Genomic DNA, 12,631 nt, shown 5'->3' with positions numbered 1-12,631 from the left:
AATAAAAGCATTGGAAAGAACTTTCACTCTCTTATTTGTTTCTGGCAACCTACCGTGGGGGATTGGAACCTCGGATGCCTGACATTTCCTGCCCTTTAGCCGGTTTCTGGAGCACCTCCTCAGTGTCCTGTGCATCAATGCAGCTATTCTCCCCTGTGCCCGGTGCTCTTCTGTCCTCCACAATGTCCCTCTCCCCCTCAAGTTCTAGTTGGAACCTTTCCTGAACAGGTCCGCAAGACTCTTAGCAAACACATTCTTTTCAACTGCTTTGAAGCACAGCCTGGAGTCCTACCTCAAGGAAGTAGAGACCATGATCCTACCGGCCTAATTTATCTTAGGGCAATGCTATATTCTTATTCACATTTCTATCTTCTAAAAGGCGCTCATGGTAGCAAAACACGGCACAATTGTGAAATCAAAACACAGTAACGCTAAGAAGAGCCAGCTTGCTGGATTAGGCCCATGGCCCCTCATCATCCTGCACTCTGTGCTCACAGTGGCCAACCGATGCCTCAACTGAGAGTCCTGGCTGGACCTGAGTGCAACGGACTTCTCCCCTGGGGAGGCAGAGCACAGCCATCTTGGTTAGGAGCCTTTTAAAGCTTTAAGAACCCCCCGGCCCCGTGAGAAATTGTGAGCAGCTCTGGGGAGGCTCCTGTCCTGCTTGTCACATTTGCAACTGTGAGATGCAGCGTTGTTCTAGTTCAGCCTTTCTCAACTTGTGGGTCCTCAGATGTTGTTAGACTACAACTCCCACCACCCCTAGCTAGCAAGGCCAGAGCTCAGGGATGATGGGAGTTGTAGTCCAACCACATCTAGGGACCCACAGGTGGAGAACTGCTGTTCTAGTTGGACCCTTGGTCCGATACAGCTGCAGGGGGCTCTCCTTAGGTCCATGTGAGCAGTGTTCAAACTTCCCCCTCCCAAACACAAACACTGACCTATGCCAAACTTTGGAGAAACATATTGCAAACATGTTTTTCTCCAGCTCTGCACCCGCCGCTTGAGCCAGACAAGAGGCTAGAAAGTTATTGAGGTCTTGAACCGTCTTCCACTCATAATGATCATAATCATAGTGATTTCTTCTCCTCAAAGCTCAAGAGATATTGCTGGAGATTGCCTAAGCATCAGAATCCTGTATAGGGAATTTTTTAAGTGTTTTATGCTTTATTGTTTTTATAGATGTTGGAAGCCACCCAGAGTGGCTGCAGCAACCCAGTAAAATGGGTGGGGTATAAGCAGTAACGTTATCATTAGGAAATGGGACATCCCTATTTTCATCAGAGAAATGTTGGAGGGTATGTAATCCCTCCAGGTCTCGGGGTGCCACTGCAGCCCAGTGGGGAAACTCTGGGGAACTGGCTGAACTGGAGTCCTTCCAGTCCAACCCAGACAAGATATAGAGGGAGCTCTTGGAAGAGGGAGTGAATGACAGTCTTTTCTTTTTTAGGCTTGCTGGGTGCTACAGTGGCCTGAGGAAGAGACAGCCCCCCCCCCCCATCTCCTGCAGGGCCCTTGAAAGAAAAACCACGTAAGCTCTTCCTGCCGCAATGGCTAAGCTGCCTCGGTTTCCTTCCCCGAGGCCATTGAGGAACCTGGGGGTGCGGAATGGGGAACCCCAAATAGAGCTTAGGCTTCTGGCAGATGGGGAAAGAAGCATTACATGGCACCGTATTTTTCGCTCACATTTTCCCTCCTAAAAAGTAAGGGGAAATGTGTGTGCGTCCTGTGGAGTGAATGCAGGCTGCCCGGCTATCCCAGAAGCCAGTATAGCAAGAGGGATTGCGAAAGCAGCGATCCCTCTTGCTGTTCTGACTTCTGGGATAGCCGCGTGAAACCTCTTCAGGGCTCCCCCTGCCCTGAAGAAGCTTGGCGTTGCTTTTGCTGAAGCCAGAACAGCAAGACGGATCGCTGCACAGTGAAAGCAGAGCTCCCTCTCGCTGTTCTAGCTTCTGGCTTAGCCCCAGTCCCTTCCCCCACCTCCCAGAAAAGCCCCCAAGAGCTGTGTTCCCTTTAAAGAGCTGTGTGGAGTGTATGTGCGGCTCTTGGGGGCTTTTCCCTTCTCCCTCCTCGGGGAAAAGCAGACACGGAGCAATGGATCCAAACTACAAGAAAGAAGATTCCACCTAAACATTAGGAAGAACTTCCTGACAGTAAGAGCTGTTTGACAGTGGAATTTGCTGCCAAGGAGTGTGGTGGAGTCTCCTTCTTTGGAGGTCTTTAAGCAGAGGCTTGACAACCATATGTCAGGAGTGCTCTGATGGTGTTTCCTGCTTGGCAGGGGGTTGGACTCGATGGCCCTTGGGGTCTCTTCCAACTCTAGGATTCTATTATTCTATGACATACGCTCCACGCGGCTTGTGAAAGGGAGCGCTCCCTTTAAATAATTTCCCCCCCCCTTGCATTCCCCCTCTAGGTGCATCTTATGGAGCGAAAAATATGGCATCTTTCTGGAGAAGTTTATGAATCGCCTTGAAGGTCCAGTGCTTGATCCACCACGGAACCAAGGGGGCGGGGGCCTAAAAAAAGGAGTGCAGGGAAGCTGAGATTCTCTTGGTCCTCAGAGGACAAACCTTGGTGTGTGCAGAGCCGCCTTGAGGGGAGATGGCACCATGGAAACCCTACCGGTCTTGGGGGGCCCCTTGCAGCTGGATTGCATGGCTCCAGACCCCTGCCAATGGGTCCCAGGAAAGGAGCTCTTTGTGTGGGGTGGGGTCTCTTTGCCCCCTTCTTCCCCCTTGCCCTTCTCATCAACACACGGCATCTAGACCCTATGATCCTCTCCCCTTGATCCCTATTCCCGTTCCTTTTCTAAAACCTCCCATTTCTTGAGATGCTAATTTAGCCCAATTGGAAATTTCCGACCCATAGAGCTATGGTGGTAGAGCACCCTCTGCCTTTGTTGGGGTGGGAACAGGACAGGATGACTCTGGTTTGGCTTCCTGCGCTTTGGGCTCCACTGGGAAACTGCCCTCTGAGGAGGACAAATCCTGGGGTCTGCTACTTAAAGCGTTTCCCAACTTTGCCAGAGTCTAGCCCTGCAGATCCCTGGATCGGTCAGAAAACAAGAGATTTCAACCAAGCCGATGAAGCAGATCTGCAGCCAGAGGGCTAAACCTTTATTTGTTGCAACAAAGGTCTCAAACTCGAAGGCGAGCAAAGAAGAAGCCCAAAACAAAGATTACATGAGGTGTTTTTTTAGGTTCCCCCAATTTCCCATAATACATTTCACACAGAGTCATCAAAACATCATGGATATGTCACAGAAGACGAGTGATGTCAGGCAGAAATCTGAGATCCAGACACGCCCTTCTCAATCATACATTGTTACAACATGTATCTCACAAAGACAAAGTATTTACATTAGGATTGCCATATCTCAAAAAGTAAAAATCCGGACACAAAAACTGTTCAGTTTGTTTTGCAAAATCTCAAAAAATGGAAGTTGTGAGCTATTTTTAAGGAAATTTGCCAAAATCTGCACTACTAACACGGGTTGCCATATGTCCAAATTTTCCTGGACATTTTAGCAATTTCTGCCCAGACACTGTTTCCGAATGCCAATTCTGGCTATCTCCAAGAAATTTTGTCCAAGAAATGGCTATGTCCAAGAAATGACGGAAGAACAGATGTAAATGCGAGCATGCCTTCCTCTTAGCACGTTTCTCCCTTGCGTCCTGAGTTTGAGTATCCTCAAAGTCTATGACACTTTTGGTAAAGGCTGTTCTCCAACTGGAGCACTTGCAGGCCAGTGTTTCCCAGTTGCCGATGTTTACACTACATTTTTCTAGATTTGCCTTGAGAGAAAATAAAAAAAAATCCTTCCAGTAGCACCTTAGAGACCAACTAAGTTTGCTTTTGGTATGAGCTTTCGTGTGCATGCACACTTCTTCAGATTCATGCTCGAAAGCTCATACCAAGAACAAACTTAGTTGGTCTCTAAGGTGCTACTGGAAGGAATTTTTTTATTTTGTTTTGACTATGGCAGACCAACACGGCTACCTACCTGCCTTGAGAGAGTCTTTAAACCTCTTTTGTTAACCACCAGCATTACACTTTCCATTTTTAAGTTCGGAATAGAGGAGTTGCTTTGGAAGACAATAACCAGGCATCTGATCAACATGACCAGTCCAACGAAGTTGATGTTTGAAGAATCATTCCTTCAACACTGGTGATCTTTGCTTCTTCCAGTACACTGGCATTAATTCACCTGTCTAACAAGTGATGCGTAACATTTTTCAGAGACACCATTGATTGAATCTTTCAGAGTTGGAGATGGCATTTGTAAGTGTCCATGGTTCATGTGCATACAGTAAGGTTGGTAGTACAATAACTTTGTAAACAAGCCTTTTGGTTTCCCTGCGAATGTCCTCAAACACTCCGCACTTCAATCAGGAGAAAGCCGCACTCGCAGAGCTCAGGTGGTGCTGGATTTCAGCCTCAATGTTGGCCCTTGTGGAAAGGTATCTGCCCAGGTAGGAGAAGTGATTGACATTTTCCAGCATTACACCATTGAGTTGGATTTGTGGCGCTGCAGAGGGGATATTTTGTACTCGTTGGTGCAGCACTTTGGTTTTTTGGATGTTGAGCGATAGGCCAAGCTTTTTGTAAGCTTCTGCAAAGATATTTAGGATGGTTTGGAGGTCATCCTCTGAGTGTGCACACACTACGTTGTCCTCAGCATACTGAAGCTCCATGATGGAAGTTAATAATAATGAAAATGATAATAATAATTATGCCCTACCCATATGGCTGGGTTTCCCAAGCCACTGTGGGTGGCTCCCAACAGAATAATAATAATAATAATAATAATAATAATAATAGCAATAAGAGATCAAACATTACAAACTTCCCTAAACAGGGCTGCCTTGAAAAAATCAGGTAAGTTTATTTCTTTGACATCTGATGGGAAGGCGTTCAGCCTGCTCAGATTAAAGAGCTTTCCAACTGTTTGATATATGATTTCTACTCAAGTGAGAAGTGTCTCTTCGACAAAGTGTAATCTGGTCCCTCTCTTGGGACCAGGGCACCTGGTTTGGCAACTGGGAGGAGTGTCCTGAGTACGCGGTGGTCCATCTCAGATATTATGCAAATTGTGAGCCACCCAGATCATGGTTCCTTTCTTGGAACAACTTTCTCTTTCGATTTTTGAGCATAAAAATGTATGTCGTCGCATACATAAACAAATTAACCAACTGTTTTGGTATATCCGTTTCTATAATCCCTAAAAGAAAAGCTTTGTGTTTCTTGGGGAACATCATCTTAAACATCTTTTTTATCTCATTATAAATCATTTCCCAATAGGCCTTCGCTTTTTTGCAAGTCCACCACATATAGAATGTTCTTTCTGTTGTTTTACATTTCCAACACACACTCCACTTTGTTCTATACATTTCGGCCAATCTATTTGGTGTCGTATCCCATCTATAAATCTTCATATAATTTTCTCTTAAAAGTATAGCCAGCTGTGAATTTCCTACACAGCCAGTTCTATTTTACCTCCTAAGTCTCTTGCCCAGTGTGTCATCACTGCTTTAACCAAGTCATCCTTGGATTCCCATTCCAAAAGTATTTATACATTTTTGAAATTAACTTCTCATTATCTTCTAATGAACTCCTTTCAAAGTCGAGGCTTTGCTCTAAAAAGCCATTCACGATACCTTTCTTAAATATTTTGTTAGCTTGATAATATTGGAACCAGTCTTGTACTCAGTCCTTGATATCTTCTAGTTTTTTGAGTTTAAAACCAGCATCAGCCAAAGTCAATATATCTCTATAAGTACCCCTAACCCTAACCCTAACCCTAACCACATGAGTTTCCTTTCGGGTACTTGCTTTGATGGGGGAAAGCCATGGCAGTGTTTCTCTTCCCAACAAATTCTCAACCAAACACCATGGGTAGGCAAACTAAGGCCCAGGGGCCGGATCCAGCCCAATTGCCTTCTAAATCCAGCCTGCGGACGGTCCAGGAATCAGCGTGTTTTTACATGAGTAGAATGTGTCCTTTTATTTACAATGCATCTCTTGAGTTATTTGTGGGGCATAGGAATTCGTTCATTCCCCCCAAAACAATATAGTCCTGCCCCCACAAGGTCTGAGGGACAGTGGACCAGCCCCCTGCTGAAAAAGTTTGCTGACCCCTGATAAAGACTCTGTCTAATACTATGATTCAAAGTCTTTATGAACCTTTATATCTGCATGCCAGTTACGCATGTCATCCAAATTGCCTACTCTATCCTACCAAATCTAATAGTCTGACATTTTTAGATGTTACCCATTCTGTTAGCCAACACAAACAGGAGGCTTCATAATATAATCTAATGTCTGGCATTGCGAATCCACATCTTTCTTTATTATCCATCAATATTTTATATTTAATTGTTGGCTTCTTCCCCTGCCAGATAAATCGCAGAGGGGGAAGAATCAGTCTCAGTCCTGCTGGTTCTCCACCTCTCACACCTCGCTCCCAGAGAGTCCTTCATGTTGCTCAGCAAAGGGCTAGACAGGTCCAGAAGAGGAGCTCACCCCCACGTCGGAGTCTCCATCTGTTGGGGAGGGCTCCAGAGTGAGAGGCTGGAGGGGGAAGGCGCGTCCAGAGGTCAGTTTCCAGCAACACCTCAAGCTGAAGGAGGCAAGCCAGGGAGACCCCGCTGTTACTTTCCTAGCCTCCAGCCTTTTCCCGACCTGTGGAGACACGGCATTTCCTTATCAGCCTTGTGACAATGGGTAAAAATTGTAGGAGATACAACAGTGACCTTACTGTGAGGGTCTCCTATGGACCTCCAAGCCAGACTGAAGACTTGGATGATGCCTTCCAATAAAAGATTACCACATTTGAAAAAGATACAGCAGTCACGGGAGACTTCAACAACCCCAATATCTGCTGGAACTCAAATTCTGCCATGAATGGAAGGTCTGACAAATTCCTCTATTGCCTTGCTGATGATTTCATTTCCGAGAAGGTGGAAGAAGCAACAAGGGGGTAATCTTTCTTGGACCTGTTCCTCACCAATAGCAAGGAACTGGTTGATGAAGTCGAAGTACTGGGAAAGTACTGAGAAAGTGATCATCTCCTGGGTTTCATGATACAGAGGCAAGGGAAAGCGGAGTGTAGTCAGACATCATCATCATCATCATCATTTTTTATACCCCGCCCATCTGTCTGGGTTTCCCCAGCCACTCTGAGCAGCACTCAATAGAATATTAATAAAAAGTAATCAAACATCAAAAACTTCCCCAAACAGGGCTGCCTTCAGATGTCTTCTAAAAGTTCTGTAGTTCTTTATCTCCTTGACATCTGATGGGAGGGCGTTCTACTAGGCAGGCGCCACCACCGAGAAGGCCCTTTGCCTGGTTCCCTGTCACCTCACTTCTCGCAGGGAGGGAACCGCCAGGAGGCCCTCGGAGCTGGACCTCAGTGTCCGGGCAGAACGATGAGGGTGGAGATGCTCCTTCAGGTCTACTGGACCGAGGCCGTTTAGGGCTTTAAAGGTCAGCACCAACACTTTGAATTGTGTTCGGAAATGTACAGGGAACCAATGTAGGTCTTTCAGGACCGGTGTAATATGGTCTCAGCAGCCACTCCCAGTCCCCCGTCTAGTTGTCACATTCTGGATTAGTTGCAGTTAATGAGACACCTTCAAAGGTAGCCCCATGGAGAGTGCAATGCAGTAGTCCATGCACTCTGGACTTTAAGAGTGTCAATTTCAAAAAGCTTAAGGATACTGGGTGAGATCCCATTGTCAGAAATATTCAGGGAAGGGTGTCCACGATGGGTGGGAGTTTCTAAAAGGAGAAATACTGAAGGCCCAAATGCATACAATTCCAACAAGAAATAAAAGTGGGAGGCATCTAAGGAGACTGGTGTGATTGCATAAGGAGCTGATATTTAAAAAGGGCATACATAATAAAGGGAATAAAGGGGAAATCACAAAGGAGGCGTATAGCTGAGTAGCCAGCAGTTCAAGGGTGAAGGTCAGGCAGGCCAAAGCTCAGACTGGTGAGCTTGACACTAATGCCAGGAAAGGCCCTGGAAAATATAATTAAACAATCAGTCTTTGAACACTTAGAAAAGGATGGTGTTATTATTAAGAACCAGCAGGGCTTTCTCAAAAAATAAGTCATGCCAGATGAATCTCTTTTCTTTCTTTTTGAGAAAGAGTTACAAACTTTGTGGACCAGGGAAATGCTGTGGACATAGTGTATCTTGATTTCAGTAAGGTTTTTGACCAAGTCCCCCGTGATATTCATGCAAGGGAACTGTTAAAATGTGGGTTGAACGAGTTAACTGTTGGGTGGATTTGTAGCTGGTTGACTGACCGAACCCACAGAGTTCTTGCTAATGGTTCCTCATCATCCTGGAAAAGAGTGACAAGTGGAGTAACACAGGCTTCTGTCCTAGGCCTGTTGTTGTTCAATGTCTTTTTAAATAACTTGGATGAAGAAACTGAGGAGATGCTTATGAAATTTGCTGATGATACCAAATTGCGAGTGATAGCTGATGCCACAGAAGTCAGTATTGGGATTCAAAATGACCTTAACAGATTGGAGAATTGGGACCAAGCTAACAAAATGAATTTCAAGAGGGACCAGTGTCAGGTTCTGTACTTTGGCAGGAAGAACCAGATGCACAAATTAAGACGAGAGACACCTGGATTACAAGCAGTACAGGATCTAGGGGTCTTGGTGGACCACGAGCTTAACATGAGTCGAGAGGGTGATGCAGCAGCAAAAAAGATTAACACTATTCTAAGAAGCTGCATCAATCAAGGTCTACTGTCCAGATCAAGGGAAGCCCCACTCTCTTCTGCCTTGGTCAGACCACACCTGGAATACTGTGTTCAATTCTGGGCACCACGATTTAAAAAGGATGTTGACAAGCTGGAAGGTGTGCAGAGAGCACCCAAGATGATGAAGCGTTTGGAACTAAGCCTTACAAGGAATGGTTGAAGAAACTGGGTATGTTTAGCCTGGAAAAGAGGAGAGTGAGAGTAGATATGAGAGCCATCTTCCAATATCTACAGGGCTATCTCATGGGAAAGGGAACAAGCTTGTTTTCTCCTGCTCTGAAGGGTAGGACTCAAACCAATGGCTTCAAGTTACAAGAAAGTTCTTCCTGGTGTTAAAATCTCCTTTCTTATATCTTTGGGTTCAACTCTGTGGAGCAAGAGAAAACAAGTAGCACCACCAATTTGCAACTTGGAGGCTTTTGAAGTGGAAGTATATGAATTGCTTGCCAACGTCTTCCAAGCATCAATAGCAACCTCATCATTGTTTCCAAATTGCTATTGACCCTCCTCCCAGACGTGTCAGGGAAAAGCTATTCAACATCTATGCCAATGACTTGTACCTTGCGCATATAGTATGAAGAAATATTGGCCCTCAGGGTGGGCTCCATGGTACTGAGCCAAGGTTCACTTATTTGCTGGGATGCCGAAGGACAAGAGCACTGCTGCAATCCTCAACTGCATACTAATTAAAGTTTCTTAGAATTAATTTCATACACAGCCATCGTTGGTTTTCTCCCTGCTGTGAGTTATCTGGTGAGCAGTGAGATGCGACTTCCGACGGAAGCTCTTTCCACATTCCAAGCACTGGTACGGTTTCTCCCCTGTATGAATTTTTTGATGGGCGATGAGACTTTGCTTCCAGGTGAATCTCTTTCCACACTCTTGGCACTGAAATGGTTTCTCCCCGCCATGAATACGTTGATGACTATTGAAGCCTGTGGTTGTATTAAAACTCTTTCCACATTCGAGGCATTGATATGGTTTCTCTCCGGTATGGATGGTTTGATGGCAAGCGAGATGGTGACTGCGATTGAAGCTCTTCCCACATTCCGAGCACTGATAGGGCTTCTCCCCTGTATGAATTCTTTGATGGGAAGTGAGTTGGTTGCTCTGACTGAAGCTCTTTTCACAAACTGAGCACTGGTAGGGTCTCCCCCCTGTATGAATTCTTTGATGGGAAGTGAGATGGCTGCTCTGACTGAAGCTCTTTTCGCAAACTGAGCACTGATAGGGTTTCTCCCCTGTATGAATTCTTTGGTGGAAGGAGAGTCCGGTGCTGTGACTGAAGCTCTTTCCACATTCCAGGCACTGATACGGTTTCTCTCCTGTATGAATTCTTTGATGGGTAATGAGACTTTGCTTCCAGGTGAAGGTCCTTCCACATTCCAAGCATTTAAACAATTCTTCCCTGCTGTGAGTTCTTTGATGGTCAGAGAGAGTGGCGCTCCGATTGAAGCTCTTTCCACATTCCAAGCACTTGTAGGGTTTCTCCCCTGTATGGATTATCTGATGGGCAGCGAGATTGGACCTCTGACCGAAGCTCTTTCCACATTCCACACACTGATATGGTTTCCCCCCTGTATGAATTCTTTGGTGGGAAAGAAGATGGGCTTTCTGACCAAAGTTCTTTCCACATTCCAAGCACTGATATGGTTTCTCCCCAGTATGAATTCTTTGATGGGCAGTGAGATGGCCACTTTGACTGAAGCTCTTTCCACATACCAAGCACTGATAAGGTTTCTCCCCTGTATGGATTATTTGATGGGCAGTGAGATGGGTGCTGTGACTGAAGCTCTTTCCACATTCCAGGCACTGATACGGCCTCTCTCCTGTATGAATTCTTTGATGGGAAGTGAGATGGGAACTCTGACTGAAGTTCTTTCCACATACCAAGCACTGATACGATTTGTCCCCTGTATGAATTCTCTGATGGGCAGCGAGGTGGGCACACTGACCGAAGCTCTTTCCACATTCCAAGCACTGATAGGGTTTCTCCCCGGTATGAATTCTTTGATGGGAAGTGAGATGGTGGCTGTGACTGAAGCTCTTTCCACATTCGAAGCACTGGTAGGGTTTATTCTCAATGAGATTTTGATGAGAAGTGGAATTGGAGCTCTGACTGAAGCTGACTTCACACTCTGAATATTGATATGTCTCCTCCACTGTGTGGACTTTGTCATCGTCTTCCTTGTTCTTAATTTCTAATTCATCACCACCTGCAACGAAGAGAGAAATGGATTAGAACCTCAGGAAGACAAGGAGCCCGGAACTTCCGGTTTACCGCGTAATGGCAATGGATGACAATTTTGCTTTCTCCTAAGCAGCTCACTCGTCACGAGAGTTTTGGGAAACGCACTGGGGCACTGTGCATCCCATGAACACCGAAAGGATTTATTTAGGTTCCGAAGGGTCCAGCATTGGATGCGAGCTTTCTCTCCTGTTTCTCAGCTCCGAAAGAAGTTGGGGTGGGCTGAGATCGAGCCGCAGACACAAGGCAGCAGCAAAACTCCATGGTGAGAAGCCTTGAGCTCCATGCAGCAGCGGTAAATCTTCCATTTAACTCCTAGTAGATTGGCAAAAATGTATAAATAAAAAAACTCATTCTGGAAAAGTAAAGAAAAAGAAGGTACTTTTACCATATGTGGGGGTCTTGTAAGAGAGTAAAAGCTTACATTGAAAAAAATGTTTACAATAACTTTTAATAAAAACCCAGCTGCTTTTCTTCTAGGGGGAGTAGGCACTGAGATTCCAAAAGACCCCAAAAATGGCTTATGTATGTCACAACTGCAGCTAGAATGGTTTTTGCCCAGAGATTGAAAGGAGATGAAGTGTCAGCCAAGAAAGAGGGCTGAATTAATGGACTATGACAAAATGGGGAAAATTTGTGGAATATCTGGAAAACTCATCTATCCAAATAAGCTCACTAGCAGGGTTATCGCAATACAAGCAGTTAAACATATTAAGAGAAAATAAAGAATAACTAAAAAATGGAGTAATGTAATGCAACATGAAAATGTAATGCAACATGAAAATTAAAATTAAAAAGGAACCACAAAAGGGGAGGAGGGAAGTCAAATATATGCATATTGGAAATGTATGTGATTTGTGTTTTGTCCGCATAGTTCAAGCTCTGGTTTTCCCAGTCGTGATGTATGGAAGTGAGAGCTGGACCATAAAGAAGGCTGATCGCCAAAGAATGGATGCTTCTGAATTCTGTTGCTGGAGGAGACTCTTGAGAGTCCCATGGACTGCAAGAAGATCCAACCTCTCCATTCTGAAGGAAATCAGCCCTGAGTGCTCACTGGAAGGACGGATCCTGAAGCTGCGGCTCCAAGACTTTGGCCACCTCAGGAGAAGAGAAGATTCCCTGGGAAAGACCCTGATGTTGGGAAAGATGGAGGGCACAAGGAGAAGGGGACGACAGAGGACAAGATGGTGGGACAGTGTTCTTGAAGCTACCAGCATGAGTTTGACCAAACTGCGGGAGGCAGTGGAAGACAGGAGTGCCTGGCGTGCTCTGGTCCAGGGGGTCACAAAGAGGTGGACATGACTAAACGACTAAACAACAAACAATCTGTATGTCTGTGAATTTTTGAAAAACCGAAAAAATAAAAATTATAAAAATACAATTTAAAAAGAGGAAAACATGGAGCCCCATATTATTGAATGATGCTTATAAACATGAATTGTGATAGAGGAAGAACAAAGGAGTTAGATGCAGAGTCTTTCTACAGCCTTTGTTGACTGGCATTAACAGGCATATCTATGGGAAACTGAGATTTGAAAAGCCTGGCTCTTATCTGGGATGGATTTTGTTTGGCCCAATCATGGAATCCAAGCCA

General features: G+C 45.2%; 1 protein-coding gene across 4 annotated transcripts in view; it reads right to left on the bottom strand.

The window, feature by feature from the left end:
- Window positions 1-12,631, bottom strand: part of LOC310827696 (uncharacterized protein) — a 751,453-nt gene that overhangs the window by 728,621 nt on the left and 10,201 nt on the right. For 2 of the 4 annotated variants that reach the window (XR_014556479.1, XR_014556480.1), the window contains exon 8: window positions 8,261-11,005. Coding sequence is in view for 2 of the 4 variants with exons in the window: in XM_083704044.1 (XP_083560170.1) it covers window positions 9,498-11,005 (1,508 nt within the window). In the remaining 2 variants the exon portion in view is untranslated. Of the gene's footprint in view, window positions 1-5,379; window positions 11,006-12,631 lie in introns of those variants that run through there. The other 2 variants (XM_083704044.1, XM_083704045.1) reach the window with 1 other exon arrangement.

This window comes from Podarcis gaigeae (assembly GCF_964106915.1).
Source record: "Podarcis gaigeae genome assembly, chromosome: 12".
NCBI classification, from domain to species: Eukaryota; Metazoa; Chordata; class Lepidosauria; order Squamata; family Lacertidae; genus Podarcis; species Podarcis gaigeae.
This window is presented reverse-complemented; position numbering and strand designations above follow the sequence as displayed.